Genomic DNA, 24,118 nt, shown 5'->3' on the forward strand with positions numbered 1-24,118 from the left:
TATCATGCCAATAAATATGGTTATGAATGAATGAACATTTATACTTTGAAATTTCATATACATGCCACATAATACAATTCTATAAGCTAACAAAATATAAATGATGCACTTTATGTAACCACAGCAGTAAAACAGGTCTAAATTTGATAAGTACTGAATGTATTTCTATGTTCCCCCTAGTTGTTTCCCCCCCCCATTTTCTTCTATAGTTGAAAAGTTTCCAGAAGATTTACATCTCTGTACATCCCTTCAAAACAGAAGGTAGCTCACCACAAATCTGTATATTTTAAAGTTACCGAATACAAAACGCTCTCAGATTAACCCTGGCTGTATCTTCCACGGCAGCCTATAATGGCAAGCAAGCAAGCTCTGACTCACGAAAGCTCATACTGGAATAAATGTTGTTCGTCTTTAAGGTGTCACTGGGTGTCTGTTTTGGTTTATTGGAAAGCATAACATGAGTGATGTCATATTAACCTATCACCTCTCCCGCCCCCACGGATGAGTCTGAAGAACCAAGTTCCTCATGCTGTTCAACTGCTTACTTACATGGTTACACAGAACGCACCTAAAGACCACGCCATTAGGAAAATGTGATGGTGAAACCTGCAGTGAGTCAGGGGTGGAGGTGTGAAGCTGTGCCCAGAATGTACTTTCCATCCGCTTCATGAAATCATCTTTGTCCTGCTAACAGGAATATCATCCTTACGAAGAGGCACGTCTCTTCATTTCCTTTTCACTAACAAGGATCATTAACAAGAGAAGGAAGGGCCAGGCAGTGTCCTGAGCTCCTCGACAGCCTTACATTCTCTTCTACATTATCCAGAAGTAGCACGGGTGACATCTCACAATCCTGAAAATCCACGCCAGGGTTCTCTCACCTCACTTTCTTTGTTCCTAGCCAAGCCCTATGTCCTTACATCACCCTATGTTGGTTTCATCCCAGAACTCACTGACCGCATGTCACTTTCTCTCAGGTCATTGTCCCTGTGGCAGAAAGCCCACAATAGCAACGCTTTCGATTACAGGTTAGGTTGCATGACGAATCGTCGTCCCCCTTGCAAAAACAAAACAACCAAAATCTCCAACACAGAGAGAGGGAGGAGGCACGGTTAGAATCCGCTTCCCAACATCTCGAGTAGTTAGACTGTCAACCTAGGACTTTGGAGATCCAGGTTCGAATCCCTGATCCACCGTGGAAGGCTGCTGAGTGACCTCAGGCTAGTCCCACACCTGCAACTTAACCTACCGCATAAAGAGTGTTGTGAGATAAAATGGGAGAAACGAGAACTATGCAAGCGTCTTTGGGATCCTGTAGCAGAGAAAGGTGGGAAAGGCATAAAAATGAAGTAAATAAATAAGCATAGGCTGGCCACCTGAGATAAAGGCTAGTCTAACCTACCTAACAGAGTTGTTGTTAAAAACAGAAAGGAAACATAAACAACATGGTGAGTTCCACAAGATAAAAGAAAGAACTAGGAACATTTTACCGGAATCCAGTGACTCAAGGAAGCTACCTAGGTGGTAAAATCTGGTCTTTTTTCAATAGCTATTTCAGAAAGAAAGCAAAGCTTGTTTCTGTCATGATATTACATTATTCGCAAGATCCTATTGATGACACATGATCCAGAAGCATATAACAGAAGCTGAAGCTACCAAGCATAAGACAGTGATACTTAGAATCATAGAATCGGAAGGGACCACCAGGGTCATCTAGTCCAACCCCCTGCACAATGCAGGAAATTCACAACTACCTCCCCCACACACACCCAGTGACCCCCTACTCCATGCCCAGAAGATGGCCAAGATGCCTCCCTCTCATCATCTATCTAAGGTCATAAAATCAGCATTGCCTGGAGAGCAGAGATTGGGGAGGGGAGCGAGAAGAGATAGTGAGAGATAAGCATGATCGATCCTTTATTAGACGCAATTCCCATACCAGTGATTAGAGTGTCAGTCTAGGATCTGGGAGACCCAGGATCAAAACACCACCTGCGCCATGGAAACACTCTGGGTGAACTTCGGCCAGCCACACACTCTTACCCTAACCTACCCAACAAGGTTGTTGTGAGGATAAAACGGAGGCGATGAAAACGATGCGAGCCACTCGTGGGGGTAGAATCATAGAGTTGGAAGGGACCACCAGGGTCATCTAGTCCAACCCCCTGCACAATGCAGGAAATTCACACCTCCCCCCACACCCCCAGTGACCAGAAGATGGCCAAGATGCAGAAATGGAGCAAATATATAAATAAACACGCGACTGCTTCCTGCCAGGAACTCACAAGAGGCATCAACGACCCTCCCCTCCTCTACCCCGTGCTCACAACATCCCTGCGAGGTAGGCAAGGGTGACTGAGGTGGGGGGGGGGAAGGATCTGAACGCGGCTCCTGGACAGCTCCCGACCCGACTCCACCCCACTCCGGCTCTGGATGAAGGCCGACGGAGCCTCCCGGCGAGGCTTCCCCTCACGCGCTGCAGGCCCTCCGCTCACCTGGCCTCGAGGCGGGGGGAGGCCTTTTTTCTCTCCCCACCCGCTTTCCTCAGCGGCGCGTCCCTCGTCGGCTTCCTTCCCCGGCGCCGCCGCCGCCGCCGCCGACCCCCGACGCTCCTCTCTCACTCGGGCGCGCGCATGCGCCGCCTCGCGCACGCTCCCTCGCCCCGCCCCCGACCTTTCCCCTCTCACCTGCGCGCGCACCGCCGCCGCCGCCGCACGCGACGCTCCGCCCCGATGAGCCACGCCCCCTCCCCCGCGGCCCCTCCCTGTAGAGATCTTTCTCTGCGCGCATGCGCCAGGCAGAGGGCTTAGGCTGCTGTTGTGGGGGGCCTTGCGCTGGGTGGGCTGCGTGCAGGAGGGGGGGGGGCCTTCCGTTTAGGATCGCGGCTTGGATGAGCCGTGGATAAAAAGCCAAGGGGAACAAATCGCAATAATAATAATGACCACCCTAAGTGGCTTGGCTTGCAACTTTGCTGGGGCAGGGACCTTGCTTGCTGTGCTGAACGCATGAAGCTGCCTTATACTGAATCAGACGACCCCCCCCCTTGGTTCATCAAAGTCAGTATTGTCTACTCAGTCTGGCAGCAGCTCTCCAGGGTCTCAGGCTGAGGTCTTTCACATCACCTACTTGCCTAGTCCCTTTAACTGGAGACGCCGTGGGTTGAACCTGGGGCCTTCTGCATGCCAAGCAGAGGCTCTTCCACTGAGCCACGGCCCCTCCTAATGAAAATGCACAGACAGGTTAGACCTCTACCTCTGATCTCCAGAGCATGAGTGCTGGATTTAAGACAAGAGCAGGTGGTTCTGCCCTGTACGCAGGGCCAGTTCCAGGTTTCTGTGGGCCCTGGGCAGAGAGTGCCTAGGAGCCCCCCACACACACACCTCCCTGTCCGCCTGCCTACATTCTCCCCCCCCCCACTACCTAGCCTGTCCTTCCCCCTCCCACTTGCTCATGTCCCCATCCTCCAGCGCTCACCCACCCTTCCCTGGCTATGTTGGGCAGTATGTGCACTGGGAGGGAGGGAGTTGGGAGGGCTCAGAACACATCTGGAGATTAGAAATCACAGAAGCTGCCCCTGGGATCTGCTGTCTCCCTCCCCTTCCAGTATTAGACCGAGCAACACACACACAGGTGGATTTTCCTTTGGGCATCAGGAAGAATTTTTTAACAGCGGTTCCTCAGTGGAACAGACTTTCTCGGGAGGTGGTGAGCTCTCTTTCCCTGGAGGATTTTAAGCAGAGGCTACATGGCCATCTGTCAGCAATGCTGATTCTATAACCTTAGGCAGATGATGAGAGGGAGGGCATCTTGGCCATCTTCTGGGCATGGAGTAGGGGTCACGGGGTGGGGGGGGAGGTGGCTGTGAATTCCCTGCATTGTGCAGGCGGTTGGACTAGATGACCTGGTGGTCTCTTCCAACTCTATGATTCTATGAGTCTATGATTCTGTGGACTTCACTAAATACTGGGACGGCCAGGCTGGCTCTCAGTCTATCAATGTACAAACACTTAACTCCAACGGCTGTTCCGTGCTGCAGATCCCCAAACCCCAGTTCCTTATAGGGGATTGGTGATAAGGTGGATCGCATTCCCAGCAGTGGTGTACGTGTGCACAGAGGCCACAGGGTAACAAGGCACAGAGGGCACTTTCACACAGCCCAAATAATGCACTTTGAATCCACTTTCAGTGTACCTTAACCATCGTTTGCAAGTGGATTTTGCCAGTTCACACAGTAAAATCCACCGTCAAAGTGGATTTAAAGTGTATTATTTGGGCTGTGTGAAAGTGCCCAACTCTGCAGAAGCTATGGCAGGGGGGCTCCCACTGTGTTTCAGTTATCCTGTAGGTGTGCATGTAAAAAATAATGGGATAAATGGTTTGTTTTTCACATATATTTAATTGCTTGACCATAGAAGGCAGACATGCAACTGGTACTTGCATATGACGTTAGTCCTGCTTTCTTGAGTCCTCTGCTTTGCTTGAAGGTTAGATGCTGACTGTAGTACAGCTGTAGTCCGTGTTACACTGCAGCCCAATATTGCATCCGGCTGACATTCCTTAGTGGCAGGGGCCTGGTCAACACAGGCAACAGGCCAGGCCGGCCCCTTCAAGTGACAGAGAGTGTTCTCTGCCTCCGCTGCCTCCTGACCAAGCTATCCTGAGTCTCCTCCCAAAGGCCTGGCATGGCCAAGGTTGCCAGCGCACCGTGGCACTGGACTCACCCCCAGGGAACAGCTTTCATTGAGGAGTATCAAAATCTCCACGAAATCCATGTCAGTCTTTTTCACCCATGGGTTTGTTCAGGATTTGACACAGGACCAAGGGAGACATCAGGGTCTTGCTGAGTTCCAGAACCCACCCCCTCCACCCTAGCCGGTCTCTTCTGCAACTTCCTTTTCTCCGTCACCTGATTCCTTAGCAAAGCATCCTGGCGTCCCGTATCCCCCACCCCCAGATTCACAGCACTGCTGCTGACATCCCCCTGGCAAAAAAGGTGACGTTTTTGTCCTGGATTTTGTACTGGTAAACTTGCTGAAGGTTTCTCTCAGCTTTTTCCTCCCATGAGCTGCGACGGATGATCGTTAACTGCAGGAAAGAGAGGAATGGGGTTCTTTCAGCTTACATCCAGGGTAGGTCCCTTCTTGAAGGGGGAAAAGCGAGACAATACATGTAATTAGAAATGCCTCACTCAGCGCCAGGTGGTCAGTACCCTCAGAGGTGGAAAAATACAGATGCTTAGTATGAAAAGGTGGCCCCAACCTGGATGGACTGGGCTAGCCAGATTTCATCAGATCTCAGAAGCTAAGCAGGGTCGGCCCTGGTTAGTACTGGGATGGGAGACCACCAAGGAAGTCCACAGTTGCTACACAGAGGCAGGCAATGGCAACCCACCTCTTAACATCTCTTGCCTCGAAAACCCCATGAGGGGTTGCCATAAGCCAACTAGCAACTTGACAGCACTTTCCACCCCCGTGAAAAGGTGTGACAGCAGTTGCAGATTTGACCTTTAGTTGTAAGATTCTTCTCCCTCTATAAGACCTCTAAAAAAAAAGGAGGGAAGAAACAGCCTGTGTCTGAGATGGTTTGGGGCCTGGACGTGTGGGACTCTGTAGTTGTTGCATTCTCAAGTAAAAAGAAGTTGGGGTCAACTACATTAATAGCCTTTCTCCCTGACTCAGAGGGTCATATCAGCATTCATAAGTTCTGTGTGTGTGACGTTCCCAACTCAGTGCGGGAGCTTCCAGAGAACAAAGGGAAGACGCCGACTCACCTGCCCATGCACATCCTTGCAGAAGCCGGTCGTCAGCCCTTCAGCCCACAGGATCCGGTTGCCCTGGTGACGGAGGGCCTTCACAAGCAGCTCATTCTCCTCGTCTTCTGAGTCATCACTGCCACGCACCGTCACCACCACGTTCCCCTGGGCCAGAGAAGAAGAAAAAGAAGAGTTGGTTTTTATATGCCAACTTTCTCGACCACTTAAGGGAGAATCAAACTGGCTTGCAATCACCTTCCCTTCCACCCACCCACAACAGACACCTTGTGAGGTAGGTGGGGCTGAGACACTTCTGAGAGCGCTGTGACTAGCCCAAGATCACCCAGCTGGCTTCATGTGGAGGAGTGGGGAATCAAACCTGGTTCTCCAGATCAGAGTCCACCGCTCCTAACCAATGCTCTTAACCACTACACCACACTGGCATCACAAGTAGTACCTGTGAGATATTTCAGCCCTTGACATGATTTTATTGGGAATATTTTAAACTGTTGGCGGCCTTGATAGCCCTTGAGAGGGCAGAAAGGCCAGAATATGAATTTTGTAAACAAAGAAATAACATGGCACAAGCAGCCGTTAGCAAAACTGCAAGTATGGTGAAAGATATTTTTTGCAAGGAATTAGTTTTTTAATTGGACCCTCTACTGTCGGGGACTGTTTGAACCGCAGATTAAGCAGTTGCAAGGAGAACCGCATAGGAGGTGGGAAGAGGGAGGAACAGGGCCCCTCAAAGAAGCCATGAGAATAGTAACAAGGAGGCAGAGGAGGGGGCTTGGGGGCAGCTGGGAATGTCTAGCCCCGCAGGAAGACCCAAAAGAGTTACCCGTGGGATTCCCCATGCATATAAAGGCATGCACCTATGCTGGGTTTGGGGATCTATGTTCAATTCAATCCTTTGCAAGTAAGCACACAGGCCAAGAAGTCTTTGAAACCACAGCCTTCCAAGATCTACATGGTAATGGCTGGAAAGACGTCGAGCTAAGTGGCTCTGCCTTTTGAAGGTAAATGCCACACACGTGCCAGTCTTAGGTGGGCAGGAAGGGGTGGCACAACCAGGCTCCCTCCCTGAAAAGCCAAAGGCCTCAGTAGTAAGGGAGAGGAGAGAAGAAGACAGGGAAGATATCTCCTGGGAGGAATCCGGAAAGTCAGGTGTTTTCTTTTCTTTTACTCTTGTTTACAATAAACCATTTTAAAGACTTTTTTGGGTTTCATTTAGTACGATCTATTCCTCTTAATCTCTTCCCCATGTGCTAGACTGCAGGAACTACCAGGCTGATGATAAGTTATTTTGTTTTTGCTGTGGTATTGTGCTGGAAGAGTGCCTTCTCAGCCGGTCAGTCTAGAGGTTCTCAGGTCCTGAGTGGTGTCGGCAGGCTACCAGGGTACTTTCCAGGGAACCCTTGGCCTAAGGGAGCTTCTCATCAAGGAAAGGCACCGTTTGCCCCTTCCCACTGTAACTGAAGCTCACCGAGTGACCTTGGGCCCATCACACACTCTCAGCAAGTCCTACCTTACAAGACTCTTGTGAGAAAATCAAGGAGGGGAGAATGATGTTCCAAAAGCGATTTTGGGCTGCATCAACAGAGGTATAGTGTCCAGAGCACACAAAGTGCTGGTATAGCTTTACTCTGCTCTGGTTAGACCTCACCTAGAGTGTTGTGTTCAGTTTTGGGCACCACAATTTAAGAAGGACGTAGACAAGCTGGAACGTGTCCAGAGGAGGGCAACAAAGATGGTGAGGGGGCTGGAGACCAAGTCCTATGAGGAAAGGTTGAAGGAGCTGGGTATGTTTAGCCTGAAGAGGAAAAGACTGAGAGGGGACATGATAACCATCTTCATGTACTTGAAGGGCTGTCGTATAGAGGATGGTGCCGAGTTGTTTTCTGTTGCCCCAGGAGGTCGGACCAGAACCAACGGGTTGAAATGAAATCAGAAGAGTTTCAGTCTAGACATTAGGAAGAGTTTTCTAACAGAGTGGTTCCTCCGTGGAACAGGCTTCCTTGGGAGGTGGTGAGTTCTCCTTCCCTGGAGGTTTTTAAGCAGAGGCTAGATGGCCATCTGTCAGCAATGCTGATTCTATTACCTTAGGGCCTTAGCCAGATGATGAGAGGGAGGGCATCTTGGCCATCTTCTGGGCATGGAGTAGGGGTCACTGAGGTTGTGGGTGGGAGGTAGTTCAGAATTTCATGCATTGTGCAGGGGGTTGGACTAGATGATTCTGGTGGTCCCTTCCAACTCTATGATTCTAAAGCCACTTTTGAGTCTCAAAGGGGAGAAAAGCAGAATAGAAATAAATACATGCCTACCTTCAGCAGAGAGTTCACGGTGACTCTGCAGTAGTGGATGAAATCCAGCACATCCGTCGGCTTCACCCCCAGGCTCAGCAAGACGCTGAGGTCGTCCACAATAAGCACCGGGCACTTCCACGAGTCCCCGCCAGCAGCTGGGCTCAGGGCTGCCCGGACAAACTCATGCAGCCCTTTCAGGTCGGAGCCGTCTCCGCTGCAGGCGACGGAGGGAGAAAGAGAAGGGTGTCAGGCCAAGAACCAAGCCTTTGAGGGGGAAAACACAGTTTTCTTCCACATGCCACCCCAGTGCTGCTCTCTGAGCTGGGCAATCTGATCACCACTGAAGGTGACTGGAAAAATATATCAACTGTATAACTGACATGCAGTTTTTATTCACAAGTAATTAGAATCATAGAGTTGGAAGGGCCCACCGGGGTCATCTAGTCCAACCCCCTGCACAATGCAGGAAATTCACAACTAACTCCCCCACACATAGACCGTGTGACCCCTACACCATGCCCAGAAGATGGCCAAGATTAGCATAATACCCTGACCTGGATGGCCCAGGTTAGCCTGACCTTGCCAGATCTCACAAGCTAAGAAGGGATGGGAGACCACCAAGGAAGTCCAGGGCAGGCAATGGCAAACCCCCTCTGAATGTCTCTTGCCCTGAACGCCTTATGGGGGGGTCATAAGTCGGCTGTGACTTGGCTGCGCTTTCCACCACCAATTAGCATAACACACATATCATTTTCTTCCCAGATGGCAACAAGTGTTTGTGTGACAGACTGGATTTATTCTCCAATTGTTGCTGTTATGAGAACAGCACAGACAGAAGATCCTGCGCCCCATTCCAGGTTAATTTGAAATAAATGTTGTTATTCTTAAAGGTGTCACTGGACTTTTGTTTGATTCTGCTCCTACAGACTAACACCCCTTTGCAAAAAATAAAATAAAATTGAATTACAGTCTTTTCCATTCTATGCTCATAATCGTGAACCCAAACTAGAATTACTGCTCCTCCATCAAGAAAGTGGGTTCTTAGGGCCACTGTTTTAGAGATTTCAAAGGAATCCTACTAGTAAGGGTGTCAGGCCGCGTGCCAGCATGGTTTAGTGGCTAAGAGCGGTGGACTCTTATCTGGAGAACTGGGTTCCATTCCCGGCTCCTCCACATGAGCAGCGTAATCTAAGCTGGTGAACCGGGTTGGTTTCCACACTCCTACACATGAAGCCAGCTGGGCGACCTTGGGCCAGTCACAGTTCTCTCTGAACTCTCAGCCCCACCTACCTCACAAGAGGTCTGTTGTGGGGAGGGGAAGGCGATTGTAAGTTGGTTTGAGTCAGGGTATAAAACCAACTCTTCCTTTTCTAAGTTTGAACAGGGTTTCATCTACACACACACCCTACACCAGAGAGCCCCTCCTTTGACTCAGGTTACCTGATGAACTGGAAAGGATTGAGCTTGGCTGACTCCTGCTGCTTGCTAAACAAGACGTTGTGTGAAACTTTCAGACCTTCTAAGAACACAAGCTGTCCCCGTTCTTCGGCTGTCGTCAAACTATTTCCCTGGGGGAAAAAAAAGCATCACGTCCAGCCCTCCACCGGACCAGGAGCATCTTCCTTGGGCTCCTGAAGGGACCCCCTCATAAGCCATCTTTTGGACGCTTCCCACCATCCCCCATCCACTCCTGCCAGCCACCTGGACACGAGGAGTGAAAACGTGCAAAGGGAGCTCAGCTCTCCAAATTGCAGCCTGCAAGGCCGTTGAACGGCTAGGATAGACACCACGAGGCATGCATCTTCACCAAGTGGATTACAACAAATTGAAATTAGTTTTAAAAGGGCTGTGGGCAGAAACGTCAGATTTTAGGATTTGAAAAAAGCCCAGCTGGTTTGTTGGTTACAATTGCCATGTTTCCTGTGACAGGACGACAAAATATGTCCCACCCATTGAAGGCTATACACTGGTTTGGGTTGATTTCCACAGTGGCTGCCTAGACTGGACCTTTCCCATGCCCTGCCCTGCAGCAGTCTGCAGAAGCTGCCACACAGGAGCAATTCCCTGTTTTGCTCCCTTTGCTGTTGTGGGTGCAGTGCCCGTAAGCCAGTGTGGTGTAGTGGTTAAAAGTGTCGGGTTCAAATCCCTACTGTGCCATGGAAGCTTCTGGATGACCCTGGGGGCCAGTCACACACTCTCAGCCTAACTTAGCTCACAGGGTTGTTGTCAGGATAAAATGGAAGAAGAAGAAGAGTTTGTTTTTATATGCTGACTTTCTCTACCACTTAAGGAAGACTCAAGCTTACAATCACCTTCCCTTCCCCTCCCCACAACAGACATCCTTTGAGGTAGGTGGGGCTGAGTGTGTGTGACTAGCCCAAGTTCACCCAGCTGGCTTCTTGTGGAGGAGTGGGGAAACATATCCAGTTCATCAGATTAGCATCTGCCGCTCATGTGGAGGAGTGGGGAATCAAACCCGCTTCTCCAGATCAGAGTGCACTGCTCCAAACCACTGCTCTTAACCACTATACCATGCTGGCTCATGGAGGAGAGGAGAAAGATATAAGCTGTTTTGGTTTCCCGTTGGGGGAAAAGGTGGGGTACAAATGAATATATAATAATTACAAATAAATAAAGGCATTTGTGGCAGCAACGGATCCTCTGTATAGAGGATTTTCTCTGGAATTTCCCCTTCCATCCTCCAACTCCCCCTTCCTCTGGTAGGCTTTCTCCCTTTAAAAAAAATTGGTAGTAAGAATTATTGCTGTAGTGTTTTAACGTTATACAGATATACCAAAAACTTGGGGGAGGGGCTCTAGTAGAACATCGGCTTGGAATGCAGGAAGTTCCAGGTTCAATCCCCAGCATCTCCAGTTAAAACACAAGGGTCAGGGGTGCAAAGTGATGTGAAAGACATTTCTCCGACTAAGATCCTGCAGAGCCGCTGCCAGTCTGTGTAGACAAGACCGATCTTGACGGGTCTGATTCAGTATAAGGCAGCTTAAAGTGTGTTCAAACTGATAATTTTAAAAACTGCAAAAAAAACTCACTGACAGCGGGAGGCAGTGCAAGGAGAAATGGCTCCAGATGTGGAGGCAGATGTGGGCAGGAAGGTTAAGAAATCCGTCCAGGTTCCTCAGACCTCCTTTCAATTAAATTGGGATTATTTGGGAAGGAACGATACATGTAGTGTTAAGAAGGGCGTAAAAGAAGAGAAAGAAAACTGACTGATGAGGAACTGGTATGAAGGACAGAAGTGCTCTCATCTCTCCCAAGCCCAGGAGCCTTTTGCAAACCCCACCTGTACACATCAAAAGCATACTGCCCTCATGATCTGTTATAACCAACAAAAAAGAATTACGACTGGCTGTGAGGAAATTCGGCGTGAGGGCCTATGAAGAACGACTGGCCAGCGACGTCCCTGCCAGGCGGTTGCAGCCATAAACCCACAGACCACCAGAGTGTGATCAATAACACCGTGCACCCACCATCAGCACCTGAGGTTTTTGGGAGTATCTACAGAAGATCATTAGAATGAACACAATGCTCTTCCCTGCATCTGTGACCCCAAAACACCCAGGCGACAGTTAAGCCTTTAGAGATAGGATACAACAAAAGGGGAATTGTGATATCAAAGGGAAGTCTTGCACGAAGAGCATCTGAGAGATGCCCAATTAAAGCATCTAAGAACAGCAATCCCTTCCCTGGCCTGTTGCATAAGAGATGGGGAGGGGCTGTGGCTCAGTGGAAGAGCATCTGCTTGGCATGCAGTAGGTCCCAGGTTCAATCCACGGCATCTCCAGTTAGGGACTAGGCAAGCAGGTGATATGAAAGACCCCTGCCTGAGACCCTGGAGAGCCACTGCCAGTCTGAGTAGACAATACTGACTTTGAAAGACCAAGGGTCTGATTCAGTAGAAGGCAGCTTATGCTTATATGCATAAAGGAAGCATAGGCCTGCCTTCAGCCTCCAGATGTGTATGGGATTTCTTTCTCATCCTCTATCCAAACTGATCCCCACTGCTTCTTTTCCCCACTCCATGGGATCCCTGCCACAGGAACAGGGTCACTTGACTGGGACAGAAATTTGGTTTTACCAGCATTTCCCAAGCAAATGCCTCACACGTGAAGCAGCCTTATACTGACTCAGACCATCAGTCCACTGAGGTCAGTATCGTCTACTCAGACTGGAAGCAGCTCTCCAGGGTTTCCAGTAGAGGTCTTTCACATCACTGACCTTGTAGTCCCTTGTGGGGGATTGAACCTGGGAGCTTCTACATGCCCAGCAGATGCCCTGCCACTGAGCCATGGCCCCTCACATGAAGCTGCCTTATACTGACTCAGACCATCAGTCCACTGAGGTCAATATTGTCTACTCAGACTGGCAGCAGCTCTCCAGGGTTGCTAGTAGCAGCATGGGAAGAGGACACTGGTTAAGCAAGCATCTTTTACAGGCTGAACTCTGAGTTCCAGAGCATCCTGAGAAGTTCTCAGAAGCAGCAACATACCAAGTTTTATCAGAGTACAAACTGAAACTGTTGTGGTTTGCAGTACCGCAGTAAAATGTTCTGCAGGAACTAAACGTTCCAAGAGTAACAGAATCGTTACAACACCAAGGACAATTTATTGCCAGAACAGATTCAGTAACCCATCAACTCTGATTGGCTGATGACATTGTGCGCAAGTTTTGGGAGGGATAACATCTCTCATCGTACAAGATGTTAAGTTGAGATTTTGGAAATAAAAGAGTGACCTTACCCCTCCCAAGTTACATGCACACGAATACACACAAAACTGCCTTTTACCCAATTGGACCCTCAGTCCATCAAGGTCAGTCTTGTCTACTCAGACCGGCAGCGGCTCTCCAGGGTCGCAGGCAGAGGTTTTTCCCATCACCTACTGCCTAGTCCTTTTAACTGAAGATGCTGCTGGGGACTGAACCTGGGACCTTCTGCACACCCAGCAGATGCTCTCCCACTTTTCTTTTGCGTGTGGTGGAGAAAAAGCCAAAGACCTTAAGGGAAAGAAGACCTAGACATCCTAAGACACTAAATGCCACTGGGAAGACCAGGAAAGATGGAGCCATGATGAGAGAGCTGACAACTGATGCGATCAGGCCAAGAGAGGGAGAAATCGGCAGGGGACAAACCACAATGGATTTGCTACAGTCCAGAAACCCACTGATGCACGTGTGCGCCAGCACAAACACAAAGTACACCACTTACAAGCTCTACAGCTACTAATTCGGGATTACAGAAACACTCACTCAAACGGCTTACCAGCTTTTGGGCCACGATGCTGTAGTGACTGAAAGACTGCAGAAGAGCCACGAAACAGACTTTGCACCCAGCTGACAAAGAGGACAAAGATACACATTGTGTTGTTATAAGGCATTCCTATTACTAGAGTGATTTTGAGACAAAAAAAAGACATTGCTTTGAAAACACCCCCCCCCCCCCAATTAGCAGATTTTCACCTTTAGCACCTGCCTATAAAGTAAAGGCAGTCCCCTGTGCAAGCACCAGGTCATTCCTGACCCATGGGGTGACGTCACATCCCGACGTTTCCTAAGCAGACTTTGTTTACGGGGTGGTTTGCCAGTGTCTTCTCCAGTGGTCTACACTTTATCTCCAGCAAGCTGGGTACTCATTTTACTGACGTCGGAAGGATGGAAGGCTGAGTCAACCTTGAGCCGGCTACCTGAAACTGACTTTTGTCAGGATTGATGGAACCTACCCAATCTTTGTTCAAAGTTTTCCCACACATGAGGCAAAGACTTGAATGCAGCCAGGACAGGTTTTGCTCTCTGTAACATTCTGACTCAGCCAGCATGCTCTGCTCTCAGCCCATGATTTCAGAACCTGGACCCGGGAGTGATTTGTTTTTCTCTAGTATCAGAGGAGCATGCCTATTATTTTGGGTGCGGTGCGGTGGAACCCAGGCAGGTTGGTGCTGCTGCAGTCGTCTTGCTTGTGGGCTTCCTAGAGGCACCTGGTTGGCCAATGTGTGAACAGACTGCTGGACTTGATGGGCCTTGGTCTGATCCAGCAGGGCCTTTCTTATGTTCTTGGCATGGAACAGGGAAGACGCTCTTTGCACTAACAAGGCCCAGAGTCAATTCCTGGCCTCTCCAGTTAAAGGGCCAGGAGTGATTGTGCTATATGGGAAGGGGGAAATATCTCCCCCAAGACTCTGGATAGTTGCTTCTAGCGGTCTCACTTGCTCCAAGGAAGCTTCTTGTACCCTATGGATGGGTAAATGGAAGCCAGAAAAGGTTCACAGGGAGGGTAACTGTTATGTATGTATGTGGGTGTGGGTGATTGAATCAAGGGAAGGAACTCTGTGTAATTACATCAGGAGAAACCCTGGGTAGCTTGGAGTTCCCCAAGGCTCCTGACCGGTATGTTGCAATTGGCTACTAGAGTTTCCCCCCCCAATCAAGATTGTGGGGGGAGTGGCCAAGTGGGCATATAAGCAGGGGTCTAGGCACTGTAGTTAGTTCTGTTCACCTAATAAAGTGGTTGCTCAAATGGTCAGTGTCGTGAGACACTGTCCTTCAGTGTTACTCCTCTGAAGATGCCGGCCACAGCTGCTGGCGAAACATCAGGAAAGAAAATACCAAGACCACGGTTACACAGCCCGGATAACCCACAAGAACCAAAGTGGTTGCTGTTGGAACTCCGTCTCTGACCTCGTGTGTTTCCCCCATGCGGACTTAACAGTAACGAAGTTGGAAACCACAAATGCGAAGGGCCAATCGCTCAACACAGCCAAGGGCCACTTTGGAGAAGAGAGGCAGGAAGCCACACAAGATGCAGAAATTTGGGCTCAAATTGCAGTTTGTTGTAGAATTTGCTCAAATATTTTCAAACACCTTTTCCTAAAGATGAGGATGAGAACACATGGGGGCAAAAGACAGGGAGGAACTCAGGTGACCTTGGAGGGGCCTTCCTGTATCTTGCCACTGGCTGCCAGCTGAATTTTCTTCCAAGCGGCTTTGAACATTTCCCAGGACTGCCAAGAGATCCTCAGTGGCCCAGGGTTCTCCTCCGCATACTGAGAGGTAGACGGCACATTAGGCAGCCCAACCCCAGCCCGACCAAGGAAGGAAGGTCAATCGCTTGCTGCAGTTCTCTTTTGAATCAAGTTACCAAACACCCCTTTCCTTAAGCCCAAAGAGGTTTGCATGTGACAGGGTTCCCTAACGTGGAGCCTGGGGGGTGCCACAACACCCACCAACACCTTTCCTGTCACCTGCAAGGTGTTTTTAGAAAGTGGGCGGGGCCCAGGTGGGGCTTTTGCACGGCAAGCCTCCTGATTGGCCATTGGAGATTTGAATGACTGCACATTAAAAAATATTGCTTTGGCAGCAGATGCCACCACAGTTCAAGAATCTTCACCGTACATTTGAAAGTGAGCAGCAGCAGCCATTTTGTGGTTGGCCCCACCACCTGCAGCAGCCATTTTGTAACTGAACACACCATGCTGTGTTCAAATCCTAAAGGTGACTGCAGGATCAAAAAGGTTGGGGACCCCTGGCATAAGAAACACATTCAAATTGTTTCACTGTCCTGAATACCTTTCAAATAAAAGGAGAGGAAATGGTGGACCAGGAAGCCGGGGTCTGTCTTGGTGGCACCCAGTAAGGTCAGCTGGCCCTAGGAAACGAGAAAGGGAAAACCAAAGCAAGATAGTCAGGCCCAACAGTCTGCAGAGGGGTTGGGGCTCAGGGGTATAGCATCTGCTTTGCATGGGGGCAGGCTCCCAGAGCCGCTGGCTGGCAATCCTCTTTAAGTGGCAGTCTCAGTAAGTGGCAGTAAAAATCTCTCTCTCTCTAGAAGCCTTGAAGAGCTGGTGCCAGTCAAGGTCACTACTATTTATTAAGACTGGCAGCGGCTCTCCAGGGTCTCAGGTAGGGGTCTTCCACATCACCTCCTGCCTGGTCTTTTTTTTTATTGGAGATGCTGCTGGGGACTGAACCAGGGACCTTCTGTATGCCAAGCAGAGGCTCTTCCACTGAGCCATGGCCCCTCCCCTGAACCATGCACAAGCACTGGGGTTTATCAGTGCTTCATATTCCACATTTAGCCTGTCTGACATGATTGAGTTTGAGAAAAACAGCCCCAACTCACTGCTCCACGGGCAGCTTCCTGTGCTTTGACACAGCTGGACAGATGCTGTCCCGTCCTATGGAGTCCTCTTTAGAGTCCCTCAAGATGTGGTAAGGGTGGGCTGGTGGATGAAGCCCACCTCGTAACATAGAGACACTGCCTGGACAAACAATGGAAGGATGTAAAAGATTTCAAAAATGGCGAGAGCCGGTGTGGTGTAGTGGCTAGCGTGTCAGGCTAGGATCTGGGAAACCCAGGTTCGAATCCCCACTCAAACCCCGCCTTCCTCAAGCTCCACCCTCAAAATCTCCAGGCATTTTCCAACCTAGAGTTGGCAACCCTAGTCTTCTGGCACCTGAAAGGATGGCAACATTTCTGGTCCAGCCAAAGCTCCTTTATGGTCTAGGGTTAGTGTTGCCAACCTCCAGGTAGGGCCTGGAGTTCTCCTGGAATCGCAACTGATCTCCAGTCTACAGAGCTCAGTTCCCCTGGAGAAAAAAGGCAGCTTCAGAAGGGGGACTCTATGGTATTACATCCCTGAGGAGCTCCTGGGTTTCCTGAATAAATAAAATAGATTATAGGTTGGTGTGACAAAGTGAGTTTTGACTCACGAAAGCTCTTTCCCTGGAAATGTCTGTTGGTCTTTAAGGTGCTACCTGGCCTCAAGGTTTGTGTCACAGCCACCTTGAAATGGCTCCTCTGGTACTTGACAGAATATGCAAGTCTGTTCATATTAGCAATGACAGGTAGTTTTAGATTCAGGGGATCTAAGTGTCAAGCTAAGCTGATGCAATAACCTGGAAAGCCCCTAGAAGGCCTGAGACTGAGTTAATGAGTTGCACCTGTAGGGTGACTCAGCCTGAAGGTGATGAGTTGCACCTGGAGAGTGACTCAGCCAGGAACACTAATTGCTGCCTGGAGATGGCATCTGTATATAAGTGTAAGACTCTGTGAGTCTCATGTCGGGAGATAGTGGTGGAAAGAGTGTGTTTATAGCACTGTAAATAAATAACTGCATTTTCTACACGCTCTACTGGCACTGGCAGGAGGTTTTTGGGGCGGACCCTGATGAAGGTGGGGTTTGGGGAGGGGAAGGACTTCAATGCCATATAGTCCAATTGCCAAAGCGGCCATTTTCCCTAGGTGACCTGATTTCTATCGGCTGGAGATCAGTTGTAATAACAGGGGATCTCCAGCTACTACCTGAAGGAGTCTTTTGCATTTTCTGCAGAAGAGAGAGATAAAATTTTGGACTCTGTACAAATGTTTTCATTAGCTGATACTGAACCGACTCCCGACTTTAACAAGCTGTTAAATTTGTCTAAGAAACAAATCAAATATGCTATGCATGCATCCTCCCTTGCTGAATATGTGAAACATAAGATGATCCCACGAGGCTTGCGTCTTCAAAAGCCTCCCACTTTATTTAAGGATAATGTTGAGTTTAAAAACAAATGGATAGCCATCCTTAATAAATGTGCCTATGATCTCATGACCTTAGTTATTGGCCAAGCTACTCATGAGGTTGAATTAATTAATGATGATGTACAAAAATTGAAAGAGGAACTGAAACCTTCCATGTCAACTGCAGTTTTTGATAATAAAATCAAACAAATGGAATTAGAATTAAAGGCATATCAGGACAATATCAAAGTATACAAAACAAAGAAATATGAAAGAGATTCTAATGACTATAGCCAGGACATAGTCTATCCTTGGTATAATGACTCCACTGCTAATGCCCCTACTTCTAGAGGCTTTAATAGAAATAGACAGAGAGAATATGATAGTGAATCATCCAGTCTATCTAGCTATACTTCGGATAGGGACTACAACTTAAGGTCTAGATATGTTAGAGGGCGGGGTAGCTCTCGCCCTTTTCGGAGACGAGGGGGCGGAAGGGAAAGGAGATAGTAGTCAATTTATCAAACTATCAACTTAGCCCACAAGAATTGAAAATATTACAATATGGTTTGGGTTTTGTCCCCACACCCCTCTACTCCCCTTTACAAACAAAGATTGACATGTTTAAATTGATACGTACATTAAAGCTCAAAGAGAAATTTGGTTGTGACAATGCAGAGTCTCCCATGATAAGGTTTAAACCCAAATCCAAATTTAACCCTTCTTCCTCTAACCATTTCATTGCAACCTTTCAGGAAGTAATAAGTCGTGACATTGCCATTTTAGAACGGCAAAAAATGCACAGAAGAAATAACATCTCAAAGGAAGATTGGGAGACACTTTGTAAATTAGCCAAACGCCCTGACATAGTAATTAAACAAGCGGATAAGGGCGGGGCAATTGTGATATTGTCTAAAAAGGACTATGATCTTGAGGTGCAACGGCAGTTAACTAATACAGCATTTTACCGACGCCTCTCACATGATCCCACGGATGAGATACAGCTCATCATCCGGACTGTAATTAATGAAGCGTCATCCTTGGAGCAGATCTCTAAGGAGACTGCGGAGTATCTGTATAATCAGCATCCCAAAATTCCCAGATTTTATATCTTACCCAAGATTCACAAACCAACCCGACCCCCTTTGGGCAGACCTATTGTGGCAGGTATTGAATCGATTTTAGAACCAATGGCTAAGTACTTAGAATCCTTTTTGAACATCTATACCACTAAAACCAGTGCATTTATCAAAGATACTCGTGATTTCATAGTAAAAGTAGAAAATATTTCTGTCCCTTTAAATTCAGTGTTGTGCACAATGGACGTGAATGCCCTGTACACGAATGTGCCGTTTGAAGCCGTCCGTAGTATAATAGCTGGGTTGTTAGACTCTAGACCTGATCCACAACCCCCAACTTCATTTTTACTTAATTTGTTGGATATTGTCATGGAGAAAAATTATTTCATGTACAATGAGGAATTTTTTTTACAGATTCACGGCGTTGCAATGGGCTGCGCATGCGCGCCGTCAATTGCAAACATCTATATGGTTGCTTTTGAGCAAGCCTATATCTATCATAATAACCCATTCAGTGATAAGATCCATCTCTTCGTTAGGTATGTTGATGATGTTTTTTTGGTGATGCAGGATGCAGAATCCTTCAAAGAATTCCTTATATGGATCAATGAGCGTGATCTGAATATTAAATTCAGTGGAGAAAACAACAGCTTGGAAATAGCCTTTTTGGACGTGCGTGTCTTTAAGACACAGGACGGTAAATTGGGAGTCCGTCCTTATAAAAAAGAAATGGCACGCAACACTCTGTTGCATTATGAATCTTTTCACCCACCCCATTTAAGGGATAACCTACCTTACAGCCAGTTACTTCGCCTTAAAAGGAATTCTACAAATGATGAAGATTTCTCACAGGCTGCAAATCAGCTTAGTGTTGAATTACAACAACGTGGGTACCCGAATAAAATTATTAAGCAAGCCATGTCCAGAACACGAGATAGATCTAGAACTCAACTATTATCTCAATCAATGGCACAACGTTCGGATCGCGTTACTTGCGTGTTGCAGTACACTTCATTATCTCCTTTAATTAGACAGGTGATTCACAAACATTGGCATTTAGTCCAACATTTGCCTGGCTGCCAGTCTTTACCACGAATGGCATATAAAAGAACCAGGTCTTTCCGAGACATTCTAATAAGCAATAAAGCATGTGAGGAGTCAGTTGCCAACTTACCTAAGGGTAATTTCAAATGCGGTTCCTGCCAAAGTTGCAGGTTCATGCTAACAGTCAAAGAAATCATTAATCCAGCTACTGGCCAAAAGTTCATGATTGAGAGTTTTAATAACTGTGATTCCAAACATTTAATTTATGCGATAAAATGTGCTTGCCATTTTTGGTACATTGGAAAAACCCATAGACAACTCAAATATCGCATAAGTGAACACAGGTCCAGGATTAGGCAACGTGTATTGGAGGCCCCACTAACACAGCATTTCCTTGACAATAATCACACTGATGAGGATCTTTCATTTTTTGTGTTATGGCGATTCAATCAACAGAAATATGATAGGTCTGATGTGGATCTCATATTAAGGCGTCAAGAATCTAAATACATCCACATGTTTGATACTTTGTATCCTAAAGGACTGAACACCTCGATGGATTTAGCATGCTATTTGTAACATAATTCATGTAACAGCTGTCTCTTTAATTAAATTCAGTTTTTCTGTAATGCAAAATGTAACTGTCTCTTTAATGGTTAATTCTCACATGTGACTGCACCATTTAAAATTAAGGGCAGTATCTTTGGTAAATTGCCAATGCAGAGAATGTTAATAACAGCCAGCGTGTGAGTATGATGCTCTATCTTCTCTCTATTTTCTCCCTTGTTTAAGCCAATTGCTAGCATATTTATATTAATTATTATTTGTTAATTAGCATTATGTACTAATTTATGATATAGTGGTCCCTGAAGAAGGCATTAATTGCTGAAACAGAAAGATCACCGGGCTTCTGTTGAGAACAACTGCACTACTGAATTGCTACTCTCAAGAAGCATATCTGTGGAAGAAAGGGAGGTTGGCACCCCCTTTCATGGACTTATCTATCATACTGCTATTTGTTTGTAACAAGGCATAGTCCTCTCTTTGGTGTTACTTTTAAGGCAATAATCAACAATACATGTTTTTGCCTATATACTATCAGTGGTGGATATGTTATTAAATACCACTACTTTATAATCATTGTGTCTAGCTTGTGAAGTGCTGTTTCTAGTTTGCTGACTACCTGGAGGTTGGCAACCCTATCTGGTACTGCCCAGCCCTCCAGTTAAGACCTTCTTCCCAAGCCCTGCTCTCTGTGCCCCCCTCGCCTGCAGATAGGGTTGCCAACCTCCAGGTAATGATTAAACAAAGTGCAAAATTTATAAAGCTACACAAATATACAAATCACAACTAGTCATACAAACAAATAACATCATAAGTGTACACCCTAAAGGAACAGGAATGGTTAAGAGCAAACATATACAGTCCAAAAGGTAAGTGTTCATATAAGACGGTGGTCCCACAAAGGTTCCCACGAAGTGAAGCCACAGACCAGTGGGGATACAGCCGTTTCGATTTCTTATACTAATCTCTTCTTCAGTCCCCATCAGCTTATTCTTTCCTTAAGTCGACTGCCATTAATGTTCACAGTGGGTAGCCGTGTTAGTCTGTCTGCAGTAGTAGAAAAGGGCAAGAGTCCAGTAGCACCGTAAAGACTAGCAAAAATATTTTCTGGCAGGGTATGAGCTTTCGTGAGCCACAGCTCACTTCTTCAGATACAGCTAGAATGTGAATCCATCTGTCTTTAAGTAGAGGAGAGTGAATTCAGACAAGCATTTACATACTAATGCTTGTCTGAATTCACTCTCCTCTACTTACAGCTAGAATGTGAATCCATCTGTCTTTAAGTAGAGGAGAGTGAATTCAGACAAGCATTCGTATGTAAATGTTAACAGTATGTAAATGTGAATAGCAGGCGGGATGGGATGAGGTGTGGTATGCAGAAGAGTCTGTGACGTCCAGGGGAGAGATGGGTGTGGAGAAATCAGCATTGGTAATGAGCCGTGAATGCAAGGTCTTTATTCAGCCCAGGTAAATGCACTGACCAGAAAATATTTGTTAGTCTTTTAAGGTGCTACTGGACTCTTGCCCTTTTCTACCACTGCCATTAATGTTGTCATTCTTTAATCAACGTCGGCTTGTTCCTCACAGGGATACAGAAAGTGTAGCAGTCACAGGCTTTCACGGTCAGAGTTCATTGGTTCTTGTAGGTTATCTGGGCTGTGTAACCGTGGTCTTGGTATTTTCTTTTCTGACGTTTCACCAGCAGCTGTGGCAGGCATCTTCAGAGGAGTAACACTGAAGGACAGTGTCTCTCAGTGTCAAGTGTGTAGGAAGAGTAATATATAGTCAGAAAGGGGTTTGAGCTGAATCATTGTCCTGCAAAAAGTATCAAAGGTAATGTGCTAACCATTGTCCTGTAAGTATCAAGATAATGTGCTAATGAGGGTGTGGTATGTTAATATGGAACCATTGTATCCTGAAGTGATCTGTTAATGTGTGAAACCCAAAGCTAATCCGTATGGCTATTGTTGACTGTAGTCTTTGTTAGTCTGGAGGTTTTCAAGACAGGAAGCCAAGCCTTATTCATTCTTAAACTCTCTTCTTTTCTGTTAAAGTTGTGCTGATGTTTATGAATTTCACATTACCTTTGTTACTTTTTGCAGGACAATGATTCAGCTCAAACCCCTTTCTGACTATATATTACTCTTCCTACACACTTGACACTGGGAGACACTGTCCTTCAGTGTTACTCCTCTGAAGATGCCTGCCACAGCTGCTGGCGAAACGTCAGGAAAGAAAATACCAAGACCACGGCCACACAGCCCGGATAACCTACGAGAACCAATGTAGCAGTCACCTTTTGCACTAGCATAGAGGTGCCTATTTCCTACACACACAACCTCCAGGTAACAGCTGGAGTTCTCCTGCTATCACAACTGACCTCCAGGCGACAGAGGGCAGCTCCCCTGGAGAGAATGGCCGCTCTGCTCTGGCAATTGGACTCTGTGGCACTGCAGTCCCTCCCCTCCCCAAACCCCGCCCACCTTAGGCTCCGCCCCCACCAGTCTCCCACCGGTGGCGAAGAGGGACCTGGCGACCCTCCGTGCAGAGCTGAGGGGCAGTGGTGGCAACTTCTTTAGGATTGCTACCCCTGGGTTAGGAAATTCCTGGAGATTTGGGGTTGGGGAGGGCGGGGTTGGGAAGGGGAGGGTCCCGTCCCCTAGAGCCCACCCTCCAAAGCAGCCATTTTCTCCAGGGCGGCTGATCTCTGCTGCCTGGAGGTCAACTGCAATCCTGGGAGACCTCCAGCCACCACCTGGAGGTTGGCAACCCTGTGTGGAATGCCTCCCTCCCCAAGCCAGCGTCTGCAACCCCTTCCCCGCCCGCCAGTGGTCCAGGAACTACGAGTCCCAGCATGCTTCGCTTCCCGAGGAGGCGCACGTTGCGGCTCGGCGAGCGCCGAGCCGCAACGTGCGCCTCCTCGGGAAGCGAAGCATGCTGGGACTCGTAGTTCCTGGACCCTTCTGGCTCCCGGGGCCGAGGCCTTCCCGAGCGGGCGCCTCACCTGCTCCGGCCGATCCACGAAGTCCCCGAGCAGCTCGTTCAGCTGAGCAAACATCGCCGCCGTGTAAACTACGGCTCCCGCGAAGGGACAGGAAACGCGCCTGCGCAGCTGTCGCGGCTCTTTGGGAGCGTTGAGGGCTCGGGCGACGACTGGGCAGGTGCGCATGCGCCACTGGTCCCATTGACCGCACCGGTTTGTTAGCGGGCGGGGAGTTACTATGTTACGTGTTGCGGAAGGGGCGCTGCAGACGTGCATGCTTGTTTCGAAGTCCCGCTGAACAGGAGAACTGGGGGGAGGCTTACTCCCAAGTAAGGGCGCTCATAACTGCATGCTTGCTTCAACTGATAGAGTTGGAAGGGACCACCAGGGTCATCTAGTCCAGCCCCCTGCACAATTATGTCAGTGGGACTTTTATTTCAGGGTATATGTGCATGCTTTCCCCTAACCTGGATCGCCCCAGGCTAGCCTGAGCTTGTCAGATCTCAGAAGCTAAGCAGGGTTGACCCTGGCAAGTATATGGATGGGAGATAATACCAGGGGTGTGACGCAGAGGGAGACAATGGCAAACCACCTCTGAGCATCTCTTTTCTTGAAAACCCTACCAGGGGTCGCCACAAGTCAGCTGTGACTTGACAGCACACAAAAAATGCACGCTTTATTCAACATCACCCCAGGGTCAGTGTGCATGCTTACTTGGGAATGATCACAACCGAATAAGCATGTGCTGGATCAGGCTGTGAGCGTGCTTAGTTTGACTTATGCCCTGTTGAAATCAATAAACATGGCTTGTTCAGATTCACACATGATGCGTCCCTGTATTTATGCAGTCAAGTCAATGATGAGCTGGAGTTCAAA

General features: G+C 47.9%; 1 protein-coding gene across 1 annotated transcript; it reads right to left on the reverse strand.

The window, feature by feature from the left end:
* Positions 1–4,950: 4,950 nt before the first annotated feature.
* On the reverse strand, positions 4,951–23,317 carry ELP6 (elongator acetyltransferase complex subunit 6). The gene is given in 7 exon segments (XM_056857757.1): positions 4,951–5,085; positions 5,771–5,917; positions 8,077–8,272; positions 9,490–9,626; positions 13,337–13,407; positions 15,637–15,715; positions 23,264–23,317. Coding segments are annotated over 7 exon segments (813 nt in total). The 3' UTR covers positions 4,951–4,956.
* Positions 23,318–24,118: the final 801 nt, after the last annotated feature.

This window comes from Euleptes europaea, chromosome 11 (genome assembly GCF_029931775.1).
Source record: "Euleptes europaea isolate rEulEur1 chromosome 11, rEulEur1.hap1, whole genome shotgun sequence".
Taxonomy (NCBI): domain Eukaryota; kingdom Metazoa; phylum Chordata; class Lepidosauria; order Squamata; family Sphaerodactylidae; genus Euleptes; species Euleptes europaea.